General features: G+C 40.6%; 1 protein-coding gene across 12 annotated transcripts in view; it reads left to right on the top strand.

The window, feature by feature from the left end:
* The window catches only part of epb41a (erythrocyte membrane protein band 4.1a), a 52,105-nt gene that overhangs the window by 21,951 nt on the left and 9,663 nt on the right, over positions 1-20,491 (top strand). For 4 of the 12 annotated variants that reach the window (XM_086014271.1, XM_086014270.1, XM_086014269.1 and 1 more), the window contains 11 exons: positions 464-539; positions 1,191-1,409; positions 2,391-2,478; positions 3,017-3,169; positions 3,260-3,357; positions 3,443-3,618; positions 6,280-6,527; positions 6,841-6,915; positions 7,865-7,912; positions 8,653-8,715; positions 11,542-11,712. In XM_086014271.1, coding sequence (XP_085870397.1) covers positions 464-539; positions 1,191-1,409; positions 2,391-2,478; positions 3,017-3,169; positions 3,260-3,357; positions 3,443-3,618; positions 6,280-6,527; positions 6,841-6,915; positions 7,865-7,912; positions 8,653-8,715; positions 11,542-11,712 — 1,415 coding nt within the window. Of the gene's footprint in view, positions 1-463; positions 540-1,190; positions 1,410-2,390; positions 2,479-3,016; positions 3,170-3,259; positions 3,358-3,442; positions 3,619-6,279; positions 6,528-6,840; positions 6,916-7,864; positions 7,913-8,652; positions 8,716-8,833; positions 8,882-11,541; positions 11,713-15,797; positions 20,345-20,491 lie in introns of those variants that run through there. The other 8 variants (XM_086014281.1, XM_086014276.1, XM_086014275.1 and 5 more) reach the window with 8 other exon arrangements.

A 20,491-nucleotide genomic window follows, 5' to 3' on the forward strand; every position in this document is an offset into this window, starting at 1 on the left:
GTATGTTTAAAGTGGAAGTCAACGCAAACATTTTTTTTCAAGAATATGTTCTATGCAAGCCCACTAGTTGAAACAAGGCATTCTGATAAATATTGCGTTTGTGGAATAAGTGTTAATCCACTCGTTTTTAGCCAGCCAGGCGGCCATTTTGTCTTCTGTTGACTGAAAATGACATCGCAACTGCTCACAATGACCAATCACGGCTGACCTGTTTTCTAAATCTTAGCCGTGATTGGTCGTTGTGAGCAGCTGTGATGTCATTTTCAGTCGACAGAAGACAAAATGGCCGCCCCCAGAGATGGCTAAAATTAGTGCATTGTGCTGCTCGAACTTAACGCAAAATTAATCCGAATGCCGTGTTTCAACTAGCTGGCGTGCTGGGAACATATCCTTGAAAAAAATATGTTTGGGTTGACTTCTTCTTTAAGGCTATTCCGATATAATTCATCATCCCTTTTTCAAGGTGCCAACTACGATTTCACATTCAATGTGAAATTCTACCCACCTGATCCAGCCCAGTTGTCTGAAGACATCACAAGGTATAGCAGAAGCCCACTTTGGTCAGACTTCCAACATTGTTTTACTGCATTAAAAACGTAATGTGGATTGCCTTTATTTGTCTCGCGTGGTATGTATAACTTCTATCCTAACACTATTAGGGACCCAAAAAGTATCATTTATCATTATTAATGGCTACACAGATGAATAAAAAGATTAACATTGAAACATTCAGGGCTCTATTCTCATGTGCAGCATGTGGCATAACTCTGCACGGGGGAGGGTTAGACCCGTGTTGGTAATTTCACAAACCAGCCCAGGCCAGCGAACTGAGAGTGGGAGGTCTGCGTCGCTGTGGGAGTGGTCACAGCGGACTTCAGTTATGGCCAATCAAAGCGTCTTCTTTTATTCCCTTTAAATTCAGCATGCTAGAGTCCTGACATTGCATTTTTCCACTTCCTAATTATCATTTAAGTGTACTGTGAGTTTACCGCTGTTCATGATAAACTGCAAATTATTTGGCAGGTAGTTTTGATACCATTTGACCTAATGTAACAAGTGGCACTTGATTCGTATTCATAAGTCTGCATTTTCTTCTGCTTGCGTGGTTTTAAGTACCAGAAAAAAAGCAAATAAGATGTGCAGCTAATGCTTGCTGCATCTCATCGGCATCTCAAATGTTCATTTTCAAGGTATTACCTGTGTCTCCAACTGCGTAAGGACATCCTGCAAGGGCGTCTGCCCTGCTCTTTTGTCACCCTGGCCTTGCTTGGCTCCTACGCTCTGCAGTCGGAGCTGGGCGAGTATGACCCTGAGGTGCATGGCAGTGAATATGCTAAGGAGATGAAGATGGCTAATGGGCAGACCAAGGAGCTCGAGGACAAGATGATGGAGCTTCACCGCACTTACAGGTCACAACACTGGCCCCATCAAGTGCTCAGAAAAATTCAAGTCATGCTTCAATATTACATATTCCTATACAAGCCCTTGAAATTATCTCAATATAAAGTTGTACCTTAACTTATGAGTTTCATTCGTTCCATGACATGACTATCAGTTTTGCCCTTTGAAACGAATGAAACGGCCATTAGTATGTGAAGACCCCATGTTTTTGTTATTTTTTTTTTTTTTTGATAAAGCAGAAGTATATTGAAAAACGTATAAAATATTAAAAAATGATGATAAAAAAGAAAAAATATAAATGAGGATAAGCGGTATAGATAATGGATGGATGGATGGAATAAAAAAAATTATAATTAAATGAAATATCAAAACCTGAAGAGAATGCAGAGAAATTGTAATCAAGCCAAAGTCACTCACTCACTCGCATGCGTGTTTTGACGTGTAACGTTAAGGGAAGTGGCCAAGTGAGTGATGTTCGGGGCTTTGACTCTAGGTCAGGTTGGCCATTTACAATGTAATAGCCGGTACCACTATTTAATATTTATTTGAGTGTTATTTGCAGTAGGGCTGTGCAATTCATCTAAATTCAATTACAATGACAATTATTAAACTCCACGATTACAAAATTGGATTGGAATCATACTTGAATTTATACTTTTTCAGCTTTTTTATTTTAGGACACATTTTATAAATGTTTGGTCCAAAAGGAACTTACTTACAATTATTTGTCTTTATATTTTTCACGTTTGAACATTTTCTTGTTTTGTTCCAAAAATAAATGATCGTTTGAATAATCGCAATTTCAATTAGTACTACTTTTTTCTTTTTTTTTTTCATAATCGAGCAGCCCTAATATGCAGATTTTCAGTCACATCAGATTGACAATGGATCCTGTCTCCTGTTCTGTATTTATTTAATGTTCATATAGTACGTACTTGTAAAAGTCTGACCCTGCATCCTGGTGGTTTGACTTTGACTTGGTGTTGCAGGTCAATGACTCCATCTCAGGCTGACATGATGTTCCTGGAGAACGCAAAGAAGCTGTCCATGTATGGAGTTGACCTCCACCAGGCAAAGGTGAACACAGTTGATGTACTTTCATAATAAAGTGAATAAATAATTATTTTTTTCATACTGTGACAACAGCCAACATGATCTCCACGGTCTGTGACAATACTGTACTGTATATGGAAGTCAGAGGTCCAGATCAACAAATGGCACGAATAGGAGAAAAAACACATAAGGCATCACATCACAAATCATAAGTCTGCCTGTGTGGGTCCAACAACAGGAAGACATGTGACTTGACAGACTTTTACAGAAATCAGGTCAATTCTGTTTGCATCAGAACAGGGATTTAGCTCCGATATGGTGCCTTTTACAACAGTATGCTGCCCCCTTGTGGGTTGTAGTCAACATTACAAGACAATTATATACAGTACAGTACTGTTAAACACTTTCAAACTGCAGAGCACAGCTCCGTCCATTATCTAAGACAATCCATGTATATTTAGCAGAGCTCTAAGTTGATAATCAGCCAATACAGGACAAGATGTAGAAATAGTAAAACAGAACCTTGATGGACATAATCTCGGTGTGTGTGTGTGTGTGTCAGGATCTCGATGGTGTTGACATCATGCTGGGAGTTTGCTCCAATGGGCTGATGGTTTATAAAGACAAACTGAGGATCAACCGATTTCCCTGGCCCAAAGTCCTGAAGGTCTCATACAAGCGCAGCAGCTTCTTCATCAAGATAAGGCCATCGGAGGTAGACCATCCAAAAACGATCGCTCACTTCTGTAAACTGTTTGAAACATCGTCAGGTTGTTTACAGTTATCTTGCTATCTCCTCTATCAGGTAGAACAATACGAGAGCGCGATAGGCTTCAAGCTACCGAACTACAAAGCAGCCAAGAAACTGTGGAAAGTGTGTGTAGAACATCACACATTCTTCAGGTATTAACATCCTCGAAAATGTGTTCAAAGTTTGAAGTTCAAATGGGTGGATAAAAAAAACGTGTGCGCGCGTGCGTGTGTGCAGGCTGACATCCACCGAGATGGTCGCAACTCCCAGGAAGTTTCTGGCTCTGGGCTCCAAATTTCGGTACAGCGGTCGGACTCAGGCTCAGACCAAACAGGCCAGCTCTCTCATTGACAGACCAGCCCCTCTTTTCCAGCGTACTTCTAGTAAGAGGAACTCCCGCAGCATGGATGGAGGTAGAGTATTCGTGGTATTTATCTTTTCTGTTATGTGGTCATTATAGCATTGCTTGAAGAGGAGGTCAATGCAAACCTTTTTTTTTTCAAGAATGTGTTCTATGCAAGCTCACTAGTTGAAACAGGTCATTCTGATAAATATTGTGTTTGTGAATTAAGTGTTAATCCACTCGTTTTTAGCCATCTCCGGGGGCGGCCATTTTGTCTTCTGTCAACTGAAAATGACATCACAACTGCTCACAACGACCAATCACGGCTCAGATTCAGAAAAAAGGGCAGCCGTGATTGGTCGTTGTGAGCAGTTGTGATGTCATTTTCAGTCGACAGAAGACAAAATGGCCGCCCCAAGAGATGGCTAAAAACGAGTACAATTTGCTGCTTAGCATATTCCACATACGCAAATTTAATTAGAATGCCATATTTCAACTAGTGGGCCTGCTGGGAACAGGGTTTGGGTTGACTTCTGCTTTAAAAACAAACATACAAGTGGTGTTCAGTTTTCAGTGACGGTCGTGACGTGGTTCCACGGTTACAAACGGCACGCAACGAACTAGTTGGTGCAGTTATCACATGAAGTTGTTTGCCCTCATGGGGCTCCTTATAACGGTGAAACCGTATATATATTGCTTGGGGTGTAACGGTTACGTACCTTGGTTTTAGGTTCACAGTTCAGGAAACAAAATGCAAAACAAATTGCTCTTGCATCAACAGGAACAGATTTAATGGCATCTTTTCTTTTTCGCAAATGAAGAATGCTGACAAGTGCAAGTGACAAGACAGTTGAAACAGTGTATTAACAAGTATTATGCTATGTCCCTATTTCCTTCTACTGCTATGCGGATGACTGTCAAATCTATGTCCCGCGGAGCAAAAAAGACTCTTTCTCTCTAGACGACATCAAAGCCTGGATGTCACAGAATTTCTTAAATTTCACCAAAAAGAAAACGGAAGTTATACTGCTCAGTCCCAGTGGCTCTCCTACGTCCCACCCTGTTGACCCGGGCCCCCCCTGGCTTCATATCTAAAACCAACAGCCTCTGACTTGGGTTTTAAATTGGACGGTGATTTTAAATTGGACTGGCAAATCAGTGCTGATGTTCGATCCGGGCAGCTGGCTAAGGTAAAGCCCCGCACTTAGAAACAGTCATCCATGCCTTTGTTACATCTCCGCCAGATTACTGCCTTGCACTTTATTTTGGAGTCGGCCAGTCCTTCCATTAAGCGTCTCCAGTTGGCCCAAAATGCTGCTGCTCGCCTTCTAACTGGAGCACGGAGGAGGGAGCACATAACCCCAATTCTGGCCTCCCTTCACTGGCTCCCAGTGCATTTTAGGGTTCATTTTGAGACGCTTCCATTTGTTTACAAATCTTTAAATGGCCTCACCCCGGCGTACCTCTCTTAGCTCCTCCAGCCCTACGCACCTCCCGGGTGCCTCAGGTCTGCGGACCGGGCGCTACTTGAGGTGCCGAGGACTAAGTGGAGCCGCAGAGGGGAACGCGCCTTTTCTGTTGCTGGTCCTTTCCTTAAAACCTCTCTGTCCATTTTTAAAACGCGTTTGACGATTTCTATTCTTTGGCTTTTGAGCCGATGTGAGACTGACACTTTTCTGCTGTTTTCCGGTGTCTACTGTATATAGTCATTTGTGTTTTAATTTGCTTTCACTTGTTATATCTTTGCTATTTTGTTATTGTAATGTTAAGTGCTTTGTTACAGCTGTGGCTGTTATGAAATGGACTATATAAATAAAGTTTAAACAAAAAAAACAGCAACTAAAGTATTATTACTTTGGCTCGATTTGAATATCTCAGGTGAAAAAGGCTGTTAAATTCTGCTAAAAGTTGCATTTGTACTGCGCTAGCATTTTTATTCATTTCAAATCTGCTAGCTAGAAACTGAGTTGCACTTTGTTTACAGACTAGCAGTGTAGCCACTGCCTAAGGCACGGGTGTCAAACTCAAGGCAGGGGGGCCAGACGCGGCCCGCGACATCATTTTATCTTTTTTTGAAATTGTCTTCACTGTTAACACAACATATCGATATTTAAAACATTTGTTACCAATCATTCCTTAAAAGCACATTGAAAAATAGTTGAACAAATTATTTACTGGCTTCTGATTTCAAAACTAGTGATCCATCAATTAGTCGTGTATAAGGCGACCGATCATACATTTACACGGGTAAACAGTCGTAACGGCCCTCCGAGTGAAATCAGAACTACGATGTGGCCCACGACAAAAATGAGTTTGACACCCCTGGCCTAAGGCAATTTCACTTCTTGTGCCTTCCCTAATATATTGTGTGTGGGAATCTTAATAATCTTCATTTTACATTACTAAATTACAATTGCCCCTGGATTTGGTTCTCATTTTTATGGTTTTGAACAGAAGTCAGAAAAATTGTGGCAAAGCTTTCATGGGTTGTCCCATGGCTCTTGAGAGTTTGACACCTGTGCTCCAAACACTTTGGCAATTTTTACTTTTCTTTAACTCATTCACTGGCAGACATTTTCAGACCCTCTTTTACCCTAATGGTTGAATAACTTTGAAAATAATATATAAGTTCTTGTGATTGAATGGCTGGACTGTGCTGGACTGTGAAAAGACGAGTCAATTCGTCAATGGCAGTGAATGAGTTAATGTCTCCCTTCTATGTGTCCTCAAGCCATGGCGTCCACCCCAGACAACAAATCCAGCCGCCCAGTCAGCGCACCTATCATGTCACCGCTGTCTCCCGGGGAGAACACGCCATCGCCGCTGTTACACACCCTTCATCTCGCCAACCGCAGTAACAGCTCCACACCCAAGTTCCAGCGCTCTGCAATCAGGAAAGCAGAGCTAAAGGGCCATAGTCGCAAAGCGGAATCCACCAAAACCCAGAGCCCCAGACCGGAGTCCACTCCAGAAATTAAGGTATTGAACATTACTGCACTATTGATGTGAAGAAAAGCTTCTTATTTGTATTATTGTGTTCAGGGAGGGGCTACCACATCGTAGCGCACATTAAGTCAACAATTTAAATGACATCTAGTTAAAAATCTAAAGTCCAGCATGCTCCCATTAACCGTCATTGTAGTGTTTGGAGAGAGCACCGAGGGAAAACCTAGCATACGCTTACTGTTAGCTTTAGTTCAAAAGGTGACTAGAAATGTATTTATAACAATTTTGAGTTCGCAAGTTGTGCGTGGACTCGATCCTGATGTGTGCGAGCTGTCTGTACTACCAGACATCGGCCAGGAGAGAACGGAGACGTTCCCCCTCTGTGACCACCGCCAATGGCGAACGAGAGAAAAAGACTCAGGTGTGTTTACGGAGTGCATGATCAGACCAAATAAAATAGGTTGGCTTAAAATGATAAGAGTTAAGAAGAGGGATTTAAATGAAAATGAAAACATTGTTGCAGGATAGACTCAGTGGGTCTTCATTAGGTCCACCTACAGGAAGTTAAGCCAAATATTTTTTTCCCAATATGTTCTATGCACCCCCACTAGTCTAAACACGGAATTCTGATTAATATTGTGTTTGTGGAATGAGTTAACCCGTAAAATCCAGCCGTTTTTGCTCATCTCAGCCGGCGGCCATTTTGTCACTTGCTGTCGACTGAAAATGACATCACAGTTGCTCAGGGCTCTCGTGACAATCAATCACGGCTCAGCTGGTCGTTTCCTGAGCAACTGTGATGTCATTTTCAGTCGACAGCAAGTGACAAAATGGCCGCCCCCTGAGCTAGCTAATCCCTCTAATGTCACAAATGCAATACAGTATTAATCAGAATGCCTTGTTTAGACTAGTGAAGGCACATATTGTAAAGAAAATATTTAGGTTGACTTCCCATTACGCACTATACTGCATAACATTTTCAGCTAATAATAATGAGAAACTTTTGCTACTACACATAAAATACATCAGAATCTTTTGAGTTGAAAATGGAGGTAAATGTCTGATACGCTCTGATTCTGATTGATTTATCTTTGCCAGAAGAAAGTCATTTTGACCATTTTGTCAATTTTAACATTTTTAAATTACAATACTTTGCTGCTATTTCCGTAGCATAGTTTATAACATTCCTACATATCCACCTTTATTGGTGACGGCTGTGTCGTGATTGGAATTGCTAATTTTTTTAGGTTACATGTTAGATGACTTGAAAGACTTGGACTTGTATAGTTGTCAGTTTTCCAAATGATTTCGGTGGCAGAACCATAACATAAGCAACACTGTTTTTTTTTCTCACTCTGATGGGAGAGCAGCACTCTCCTCAGGACAAAACAAAGATGGAGATGATGCGAGTGAGGAAGGTTAGCATGCATCGGCTAACTCGCTTTGTTCATGCTTGCGTCAGTTGCACTTTTTATTTTCTTTCGTGTCACAAAGACACCGTTTTGGCTGCCTTTTCTGTTTTATATTATGCCCATGCCCGGTAGCAGACTTGACTTTGCAAATATTTTTACTGGCTGCTGCTGTTGCGCCGTTTCAGACGCGTTTGTGATTGGGGGCTGCAGTATACAAATAAACTTGATTTGCCTTAAAAAAGCATTATGATTTTCTGTAGTTAATAAATCCAAATGAGGACAGCCATAACCGATTCATAATTTGGTTTTCGTAAAATAAAATGAAGAAACACAACTTTATACTGTTTGGTTTTACTCAGAGTAATGAAGACAGATGTCGTCTTACATTTCTCTACAAACCTCGTGTTATATCAAAAACGTAAGACCACTCTGATGATTGGTGTCAGTAGCCCAGTCTGATGCACTGCAGCAGGCTTTGCATGCAAACAGTGTTTGTTGCTCTCACTTACACCGCCGTTGTGAGTGGGACTCTGCTTGGTTCTTTCATACACACAACTTGAGTCTGTGTATGGGCATTTATGGTACCATTGTTCTGAATGTGTCTGCATCAACCTTCTTGTTTCGCCGTTCATGACTTTTGCCCTGGCTGATGCTTCTGTTTGGATTCCGTTGCAAGGAAAATGCAATATGAATGAGTGCAAAACGAATATCAACCAGATGTTCTGTGTTTCCCCCATTTTCTACAGAAACGGGCTAAGAAACTTGAGGGGGAAACTATTTATATCAGACATAGCAATTTAATGTTGGAGGTTTGTATGGTCTTCACTTCTGTTTTGAATGTTGTCTTCATGTTTTTTTCTGCCTGCGTCATATTTCTGTTGACCTTTTATTTTCTTTGACTCTTGTTTCTCGTTGTATTGTTTTCAGCTTAACCCTAAAGGCTTGGCATGCACCATTTTCCTCTCTGACTCTGATGCAAGTAACTTCACTTCTCTTTGACATTACCACTTTCATGTATTGTCTTCATGAACTACAGTATGGTTATTTAAGCTGCACTGGGTTTAATAATGTTTCTTTTTTCCAAGACAAAACGTTTTTTCCCCCTGTAGGGGAACAAAGTGTCTGGAAAAATGAAACTTCAAACCTATTTTTAAAAAAAAAAGTCAAGATGAGCGCCTTACGTGTATAAGGCGACCGATCATCCATTTACACATATACAATATTATATGTGACGTGTATCTTTATGCTTTGAGCCATGTAAGGGTTAAATTAGATTTGGTTTGTACTACAAAGTAGAATTTGATCTGCCTGGTAACAACCAATCATGGCTCGGCTTCAGAAAACAGGTGAGCCGTGATTGGCCGTTACCTGAGCCCTGAGCAATTGTGATGTCATTTTCAGTCGACAGAAGTGACAAACTGGCCACCCCCTAAAATGAATTACAATAGGTGGATTTTGCTACTTAAAGCAGCACTGGGCAAGAAATCCACCTTAATAAAAAATGTTCACAACTCTTTTGATGAAACATTAACTTACAAGTACAGTAGCTGAATGGGACTTCATGCCCTGAGGGGGCCTGTATCGTCTTTACTGGCACAAATCAACTTTGAGGCGGATGGGATCAACCCTGGCACACAAAAAAATACAAATGTCCTGAATTGCTTTACTGCATACCCACTTCCTCCTTTCGCTTTAAGGACGGCTCAGGATTTCCCGACACTACGTGCTGGCACGCATGGGAAATGTGGTTGTCTTTTGTCAAAACACTACCACGTTTGTCCACATGGCGCCGCCATAATCAACAAAAATGGACATGACACAGCGTTGCTTTAACTCATACAGTGGTACCTCTACTTAGGAAATTAATTGGTTCTGGAAGAAATTTCTTTATTAGAAAGTTTTGTAAGTAGAGACGCATTTTCCATGTAAATGCCCTAATCCGTTCCAAGCCCCCCAATATTGAGACATAAATGTTTTATAAAGCATAAAAATGCATGAAAACACGTAACAAATACATGTAACAATTAGACTATTGCACAATAAATGAGAAATGCGCATGATGTAAAAAAAACAAAGAATAGAGTAAGGAATAAAAATGATGGTCGATTACCTTTTGCTGTCCTCATCGCTTTTTGCCCTCTTTGGTTCATGTTCTCTCTCAGAAGTGGTTTTTGCCTGGCGCTTTGTGAAGAACTGATTTAATAACATGGCGACTGTCGATACATTACGGTCATGTTCTTTGGCGAGATCAACCAAACGCATCCCCCTTTCATACTTTTCTATTATCTCTTGCTTTGTTTGTATGGACAAAAAAAAAAAAAAAACGATTTTCTCCTGTTTTCTTTTCCTCGTTTCTAATTCACGTCAAACTATCGGAACACCTCATGGCCCGAGGGGCGAATGACGAGGACGCTGCATCGACATACAGTATCTATCACATATCTATCTATCTACCTGTCTCTCTGCACACATAAACACATACGGTAGAGGTCCCTCTTAGCCAATGGAATGCCAGGAAGATGCTAGGCTAGCCAATGGCAGAGCAGCTATGAGTATGTTGCGTTCAAGAAAGCTCCGGAGCTGTAAGTCGCAGCCCATACTTTTACCTTTCGTTTCCTGAAATTTCTTTCGTAACTAGAAGCAATATTTTCCTATTGAGGTGTTTCGTAACTTGAAAATTTCGTATGAAGAGACGTTCGTAAGTAGAGGTACCACTGTATTCCACAAACGTGTACACTAGTGGGGCTGCATAGAATATGTTAAGAAACTGTGGGGTTTGACTTCCCATTTAAAGCAATACAAATAAACAGAATGTGGAAGTTATTAGACTGCGGCAGTGTACAAAAAACATGCTCCAAGTATTTAATTATGATATGCTAAATGACATCATTGGTCCTCTGCTCTGACCTTCTCCCTTAAGGGAACTAGATAATAAAATGTGTTCTGCTCCCCAGTCATCCAGCCTATATGTTTGTGAATAACCCTCATTGTGCAGTCACATTATTTAAGAGTCATGGTTACTTCTTGTCCGTTTCTTTCTCCATTGCCTACGCCCGCATTGCTTCTTGAACGCTCGCATACTGTTTGCCTGTGTCATTGCTGGTAAATGAATTCCTGTCTGACTCTTTCTGTCAAAACTGAACATTGCTCTTATATGTTGTTATTGACTGTGTAAGTGGTCATGATCTTTTTGGCCGGTGAATGTGCATTTCTGCTAGGTGGAACTTGAATGAAGCATAATCACTCAAATATGTCCTGTGGTCATCAGCTGCTCTTTTGCATTGACTGTTAAATCAGAATGTCCGCAAAATAATTGATTTTCTATTTGATTTGGGTGACTGGAGACACATGATGTTTAATTTAGTGTCGATCCATCCACTTGGCATAGGATTGCATGCCGTGGAATAATGCACACAATGGTTATGACCATGCGGTAATTTGGTCTGTATACACTATGCAGGATGCACATTTACATTATTTTGCATGCAACCATTTTTTTTTAATCAGGATTACAACAGTTTTTATTACTATAAATTTTGTCGTTAATTTTTCTTGACAAATGTGATCTTTTTTTTTTTCTTTCCCCCCTTTATTTGTCTCCTTTCCATTCCCTAATATGTCCGCTCTCTTTAAAGGACGTGGATAAGACCCAGACCGAGATCATGCGTCACCACACAAGTATCAGTGAGTTGAAGAGGAGTTTCATGGAGTCCGTACCAGAGCCTCGACCCAGTGAGTGGGACAAGCGTCTTTCCACCAACTCGCCTTTCCGCACGGCAGGCATCAACGGCCAGCTGCAACCAGCGGTGAGTCCACCAGTGGATAACGCCACCTGACTCTGTTGTTGGTGTCCGACATCATTTTTTCCCCTCATACAGACTGAATACAATTGTACTGTCGTATTTTAAATGAATCTGCGTTTTATTAGTATATAGACCACCTGGACTGTGGTTATTTACTTTAATAGCAAAGCACATACACAAAAGATAAATATTTTGAAGGTGCTTCTAGTGTGAATTTAATAAATTCACGCCCCATTCACAAGTTCATTAACACTAGCTGAGCCCGAAACAATCATAAAGACTTTGTGTTATGTTGTTTTGACATAACTGGCATCATGTTATGCTAGTGCTGTAGATTTTTGGTAGTTACAACTAATTTTCCACAACTTGTAGGGATAAATCATTTTACATTGGCATTGTTGTATAAGTGATATCAATTGTATTATTGTAGCCGGCTGCTGGTCAAAACAGTGTGTGCAATTTGTATTGGAAATGTTTAAAATGTTATTTACACACTTGCATGTAGGCATGTTAAGGGTGAGAGTTAGCATACAAACAAACGGCTGCTCATGATTGATTTGGCAGATTTTTTGGGGGGGGATTTTTTTTAAACTGGAGAGATGTTCCACTTGATGGCGCTGTTGGCTTCTGTCATTCTTTTGCTTCTGCATGAGTAACGGCAGTCTGAAGGCGGCTATAGTCTCGCACATAGATTGTTGGGTTTTTTTTTTTTTTTTTCATGTTTGATGTGACGATGCGCGCAGTTGTGCCACACCAGCTACGTAGACTACAAAGTAGTGGGCTGCATCTGAGGACAAAAGGTGCATTGCATTTCCGTTGTCTTTTGGCCCAGGCTGCAAAAGGTCAACACAGCCAAGGCCAGCATGGCACGCCGAGGCCATGGCTTTCTGGCGAGAATGACATCCCATCTCTAACATCTCCACACTGCGCTTTGCTGCCAAACTAAAGAATTCAGTATGGGGTCAGAATGAGTGTAAAGCAACGAGTATTCTTATTCCGAGTGGCCGCACAGAAGCAGGACTGTAGTACGCAAGGCAAAAGAAAAGATTATAAATGGCAAATGTATTGGGAAAAAGTTGGAAAGCCAGCCACTCAGCTCAGCAATTTGAAGCATACTGATGGTGTTTTTGGATCCCAACTTTTTTTTTTTAATAGCCTTGCGCTGGCTTTGCGCTACCAATGGCTGCTGCACAGTGTCATCTTGCTTCATCAAGCAATGAGCCGCATGGCTGGGTTAACCTTGATGACCTCGTTGCATGTTTTAAGCCTGGTTGGAGTTCGAAGGGCAAAAAGAACAATGGGAAAAACTGACAGACCAATAGATAAGAACAAGAACTTTCCTCCCCTCATCTGTTATGTCTGCTTCTCCTACCATTCCTTACTCATTGTCTTTTTATGTCTCTATCGTGGTGCCTGTTGTCCAGTCCTTCCCCAAAATAAGCTTAGGCATTTGTGTTTGAATAAAAACACTCAATTAAATGTACCAGTATACCTTTCACAGCCAGACACCGTAATGTTCTGTATTATCACCGGAGCTGTGACGCTCAATTTGTAGTCAAATAGATGCCCATGCAGCTCTGATTATCACAAATACTGGCCTTCACTCTCAAGTTTCAGTTAACTACTGTGTGCTTAGTCCCGCATCGGGGGAAAAAAAATGATGGTAACTGCAATTACCCTGTTCATAAATGCCGATCCCGAAGACTATTAGATCATGCTAATGCTAACGCTAATTATGTCAATTTCTGGCGATTAGTGTTCCAGTAGCTTCTGTGTTCACTCCAAAGTATTGTGTGTACATACCTGACAATATAGAGAACTTTGCTCGGCCTGCCTCGGTTCTTGTTATAACATTGAAACAAAATTTTGTGGAAATTTTTTTTTTAAACGTGTTTTTACAAATATTGTCCATCACATAATAAATAGCTAATATCAAATTGGTGGCTGTCTCAAGTTGTGTTAAATAAAATAACTATATGGGGAAATACAGTGTAAACTCTGTTAGCATTTATCTAAACCGGAAGACAGTTTAGAATCACAGACAAGATTATCTGCACAAATACAGTATAAAAATTGCCCACTCTCATACAAAATTCAGTAATAATGGGACTTCTTTTTAATATTGCCTGAGGGTAAACTCTGATCAGTTTTATCTTATTGCAAAATGTTTGGGGAGTTATGATGACACGCAAGATGAAAATGAGAAATCTTTGTCACCGCATCACTGGGTAAATATTCTCTGTAATGGTACAGTGTTTTTATGCAATCCGCCATCAGATCGTGGACAAAATTAACAACCATTATGTGTTGTTGTTTTTTTTTTTATAACATTTTCCACCGTAGTCATTTTGACAAAATTAAACATTAAATCAGCAGGAATACATAAATACAAAACAGTCCACCACAAAATCTTGTTAAATTTTGGTGAGGATCTGGATAAAGGTGCATATACAGGAAGTTATTTGACAAGTTCTTCTACAAATCGCTTAATAATTTTGAAAGCTATAAAAATGTGTACTTGTCATTTTGTTATAGCTAAGTGTGTGGCCTGGTCACATTTGAAAAACACAAAAAGCTACCATCATGTCATTGCCATGTTTTTCAGACTAAAGTACTGACTTGAAGTCCAATAGTGTGGTCAGCAGTTAAAATCGTCTTTACATGAAATCCTTTTAAAGAGAATGATTGCGATAAACATCAAAATGTAATGAACATTTTTTTAAATATGCAGAATTTGACCATCCTTTGTGTGGATTCCATTTTTACCTTAGTGTCACTACAGCCCTAGACAGTTTGACTAATACTATGGCCGATACAATTAAATTAAGACCAATTTTGGTGGTAACCACAGCTTCAATTTTTAGTCAAATGCCCAGTTCTGCGAACGAGTCACATAGAATGAGCCATTTTGTATTATTGCAAAGCGACTGTAAGGAACTGTCAGTAGTAAGTTCTTGAACCAACCAATTATCAAATTAATCGACGACTGTTTTGATAATCGATTAATCATTTACAGCCACTGTTTAACATAAAATGGTCCAAATTTTGTGTTTTCAGCCTCCTAGCTAGCTCCTAGTTACTGTAGTCCTTCATGAAAGCAGACTGACTATCTCTGTTTAATCAAAATAAGATATTTGCAATTTACGTTGGAAAACAACAGCGGACACATTTGCCTGTTTTTGACACGCTATGGACCAAACCAGTCACTGAATCGTTTATGGAAGAATTTATGGAAGAAATATGTAGTTGGACCTGAAGTAGCCACAGAAGTGTGTATCATAGAAGTAGCCCTTCACATCAATCAGTACCCAAAAGTCGTTTTCAGTTTCAAAAACAATGGTGAGTACATCACTCGTTCTTGTGGGATATTGATGCATTTGTGTGATGATGAAGCAAAACCAAATAAAGAGCAACGATGGATTAATAAGCAGTAATAGGGGAAAAAACATTAATGCAAGATACATATTTAGCCCATTATTGAATTACTTCATGGAATCGATAGAATAACCCATTCTAAAAAAAATATTCACTGGTGACATCCCTTTGGCACCAGTCATAGTAAAGGTAATTACGGTCACCTAGTGGTACCGTCTGACATTTTTTATTGAGGGGCATTTATTTGAGGGGTGGCATTTATTTTTCCAGTGGAAATGATTTACTCAAATAGAGTGGAGGCCACTATTTGAGAAATTCGGGTCATCTTGTCTATTCCAACAAGGTTGTGCCCTAAATGGACTAGGACTGAGATTGTCCAACATCTCACAAACGCCACTTTTCGGTGAATAGATAACAATTCCCAGAGACCCACCACAACATATACAAAGTTTTTCCAGAATAGTGGAAATTGTTCAAATATTTTTGTGTTTCTCATTTCCCAGCAAGGAAATTTTACAGGGCAACAGCTTTCTAAATCATAATAAAGAAAAGCAATCTCTCGCAATAACTGCCAACGCTTTCCTCCAATGTCTTACCGGTCCATTTCCGTTTTTTCCCTCTATCCACTCCCTATCTCCTCCTGTGAGCTGAGCATATCCCACATGTCTGTTCATTGTTATTTGTCTCTCCTGGTCTTCCACTGCTGAGCACAGCGAGGGAGGCAGTCACTGTTTGGACCAAAGGTAAGAGCATGTAGCTTGTCCCCGACGCCAGGGGGATCGCCGCTGTTCAGGCACGGTTTTCTGCTGGACGACGAGGACAGTGAGGTGCTTTGGGTAGATGAAAGCGAGGAGGAGGAGGAGGAGGAGGATGTGGAGGAACAAGCCCGTGGCCACACTTTAGAGGTGGCTATCAGGGTACCAGATGAGGCGAGGCGCTTGGACAGCTCTGGTGAGGTCAGCCCGTCCAGGCTCCACACACACTATAGGCACTCTCGGATGTCCTTCTTCCTGGGCCTGCTTGCGATGGCTCTGACCATGCTGTGGTTGGCTTTTATTTGAAGCAAAGATTTGTGAGGAGTTCAAAATGTCCAACTCGGAAGAAGCCCTCAGCAATCCAATGGCTTCTACATTCAATTGCTGTTTTGCTGCAGATTTGTGCGCATAACACAAGTCCAAGTTTTATTTTGATCCATAACCATGCATGGGTGTAGTTTCTCTCTGATCTGCTTGCACCTTTCCATTGTTCTTCCTGCCAGCATACCCGGATCAACTTTTAAAACATCACGGGGTGATCTGTTAAGCGCTACATTGTGCACACCTTATGTCTGCGGTTTACACATTCGTTAATAGAGATCTCTTGTAATTCTGTAGAGCCAATCAGTTTCTTGTTTGTTTGTTTGTTTGACTGTAGAAAACAAAGCTAGTTGAAACGATGTGAACCATTCTCATATTCATGTTGGACCAAGTTGAAGCAGACAATCATACTCTACCACAATCACTAGATGTAATGAATTTCTCAGGACTATAACCCAGCATTCTGGTTTAAATCTTTTACAAATATTGGTTTCATGAACCCTTGAATGGTATTTGCCAAGTAAATGTGTATATCAGAGTCAAAATCTTTCAGAGGATAAAAGCATGACATATATGCTTTATTTTATAACAAAACACATTCTTGGAAGGGTTGTTGCACTAAAGTAGTAAGACCAGAGGTGGGCATTTTACTCAATTTTGCCGATCCGTCATTTCTCAGCCGTCAGTGGCCTGGGTCGCCTACCTGTCCGTCATTCGTCAGTCCGTCTGTTTTCGTGACGTAGCAAATTGTAATCATCAGTTGGTCGGTTTGTCAGTCCGTCCCCCCAAGACGTCAACAAAACGGGCATCCGTCAGGGACGGACGCGGTTGGTGACGATTACCATGGCGGTCGGAAATCCCCTTGAGTCAGTGCTTAATCCATCATTTTTAAAGAGTGTGCTGACATTCGTCAATAGTCAGCAAGACGGGCGTCCGTCAGTCTGACGGAATGCCCACCTCTGAATAAGACAATGTGGTGCAATGACCGTTAGGAATATAGCTTTGAACATAATTGTACGTTATTGTCACACTGTCCCAATCAAGGACATTTTTGTATTTGCCATATACAGTATATCATGTTGGCTGCATGACGGTTAAGGATACTCTTTGCAATACTGTTCCCCCTCAACGAAGGTGACTTTTGTACTCAAACGTTTGCCGCTCAGCTCAATGAACCATGACAGCTGCAGCAAACTTAACAGAAAGGCTGAATGTTCACAGTTGTAACTTGTTTGTTCAATAAATGTGTACTCTTGTCTGAAAATGCAATACGGACAAAAGTACTGGGCCCCAGACAAATTACACACATATTAAAAGTTTTCGACATCCTATTTTCAATGGAATTGGTCCCCTTGGATCTACTTGCTAGAATAGGCAGTCTATAATATTTTTGGAGCGTTTCTCCAAAAGAGCACTCTGGAGTCAAAGGTCACTGTTGGACACGGGAGCTTGGCTTCCAAAGGCGTTATATTGGGTTGAGGAAAGGGATCTAAAGTTCTTCCATGCTGAACTCATCCAAGCATTTCTTGATGACCCTTACTTGGTGCACTGATGTACAATCATGCTGTCACAGAATAAGGAGCGACCAAAGTGATTGCCGCAAAGCATAGAACAGCCTAAAATTCCTCTGGAAGATGAATAATCAATAAGGATTTGGTGGTCGTGGCCAAGCCGAGCATTATCCCTCCTCCAGCAGACTTTCAAGTTGGCACAATGTGGACTGGCAGGTAATGTTGGCATCCAACAACTCTCAACTCATCCATCAGACTGCCAAGGAGAGAAGTGTGATTCATCACCCTAAACTGATTTGTTCCAACAGTAGCCTCCATTACAACATTGTGCTCCAATTCCGGATGCTCTTAAATAACCTCTTCTTTCGCCAAATGTTTGCAAAAGGCGGGCTACGTGGCCTGATGCGTCATTTTAGACACGTGGCAATCAGACAGACAAACAATAGATAAAGTGGCCCAATACTTTTTCCCATACAAACTAGAATGAATCGCCGTTTCCACTGAACTTGGGACCATGCAATTATATTCAGCTGATGTTTTCAGTTGATCGGGCATTATTTAGCCGGCTGATGAAGGATGCAAATATGTTGGGGTTGAGAGATAAAGCATTTCACTCATTTCTATGCGCAGCATCTGTTGCTACATTTTCAGCAACAGGATCATTTGCAACAACAACAAAAAAATGACAGGAGAATACATTGGACAGTCAAGCTATGCAAAATCACATTTGTTGCAAGTCCGGTGTGTGTTGCACGTCTTGCCTGAAGGGAAAAAGAAAACTGTCCAACTGTCAACGTTTACAAAAAAACAACAACTGACATTTGGTTGGATTGTGTACCAGAAGTTTACATTGTGTGATAATGAAGGTATTGTTTGTAGAAATGTCTCATTTGAAAAAAAATATATATATATATATAGTAAACATGTTTTCTCAAACTAGGGATGGGCATATAATGTAACACGCAGTGACATTTAGTCGAAGAGCTCAAATCCTGAGTGTATGAGTGTTTGTGCGTGCGTCTGTATAAATACTCAGTGGATACAAAGAAGTTTGCGCACCTCTGTTCAAATGTCAGGGTTTGCATATAAAAATGAGACTATCATAATTTCAAAACTTTTTCCACAATGAATCAGTCACCTGCAATTTGCACAACTCATTCACTGCCAGACATTTTCAGACCCTCTTTTACCCTGTTTGAAAAAAATTGAAAAAAATATAAATGGGCTTGCTGGGATTGGGAAAAGACAAATAAATACGTCAATGGCAGTGAACAAGTCACATTGTTTGCCACCATTTAAAACAACACGCCACTGAATATTAATATTAATAGTGCAAATATCAATGGCATTTGATTCCCTCACAAAAAAAAATTGAAGCAGATTTGTGCAGCGCCTCAATGAAAGTCGCAATATTTTTGATTCTGTTCACGTCGTGTTGCCTCGCTCATATGCCTCCTCGAGAGCAAACGTCATTTTAACGTACCAAAATTGTCATTTAGCACAAAATAAAGTTTAGCTGTTCTAGTTGGCTCTTACAGCACAAGCCATGGTCTGCACAGAGCTTCCAAGGCATTAAATTCATCAATTCAGCAAAACGGAATTTGAGCAGGGGTGTGTGAACCTGAATAAATTCTCTTCTGGTCGCACCCATATGCAGTATTTATCTTTTGAGGCTTCCCTGTTTTTTTTTTTTTTTTTCAAGATAAAGCAACTGTACATTTAATTCCACGTGGATTGATCAAACTTGACACGATGTACAAAATTGTTACCGATCAAAAATCGGTAAATTCGGTATGCCCATCCCTAAATAACTGCTTCCCAATGTTACGCTAAACCGCAGAGGTCACTGCTCGTCAATCATATACGATTGTATGGCATCGTTTCTATATGGCATCAAACCACCCCTCCACTTTCCAGTAAGGTGTTGCATGCATAGTAGCCAAGAAATAATAAGCTCCCTTCTTTTAAAATCGGGGATGTGCTATTTTTAGTGTTTGTCACAATCTTTCAAACGCTTTCACGGAGCTGACTGGCAATTTAAGCAAATGCTTGCGGTATTGACTGAGCTGACAGATGTCATTACTCAGAGTCATTTAGAGGCCTCCTTATGCATGCACTGCCTCCCGTTTTTTGCCCATCACTTTAGTTGTTTTTATTGTGCTGCCGACAGTGAATATGTCCAATCGGCCAATTACTACTCAGGCAGAGTAACGACATTCCAGGTCTGTAAAGTAAATGTACATACCTGTAGTTCATGCATTGATGATATAGCATAAGATGCTCTTTGCACGCCTATTTCAAGACAACCGTCGTAAAGATTACAAGACGTGGAGCATTTTGATTTTTTTTTTTTTTCCCTTTGAACAAGCAAGATTGCGGGACACTTTTCAACGTTTTCCATCCCGAGTCGAGAAAAAAAAAGGACTGTTTCGTGAATCGGCTCCATCATCCCGATTAAAAAAAAAAAAACGATATCCGAATGATGGCGGGTGCCAATCCAAGACTCCTTGAGACTGAAACCAAATCGGATTTAGGATCGGCAATTGTTTATCTGCAATGTTTTTATTGACTTGACTAAGTCTGTTGACCCCATTTAAAATGCATCTATACTGTTACCTTACTGGTTATGACGGCAATTGAAACTCATGATCATTAAATTTTTGTTTTACAAATCTTCGAGTAGTATGTTTTGGTGTTGCACGAATTGCAAGACGCCACATCTTCAGGACTCCATTCAACGGCTTTGTATGGCTGTGTGTTCATATTTAAATCCGCAACGTGACTTGTTAGATTACTCAGTGGGCGTGTCTCTGACTGCGT

This window comes from Filicampus tigris, chromosome 18, assembly GCF_054856515.1.
Source record: "Filicampus tigris isolate MCC_2025a chromosome 18, RoL_Ftig_1.0, whole genome shotgun sequence".
NCBI classification, from domain to species: Eukaryota; Metazoa; Chordata; class Actinopteri; order Syngnathiformes; family Syngnathidae; genus Filicampus; species Filicampus tigris.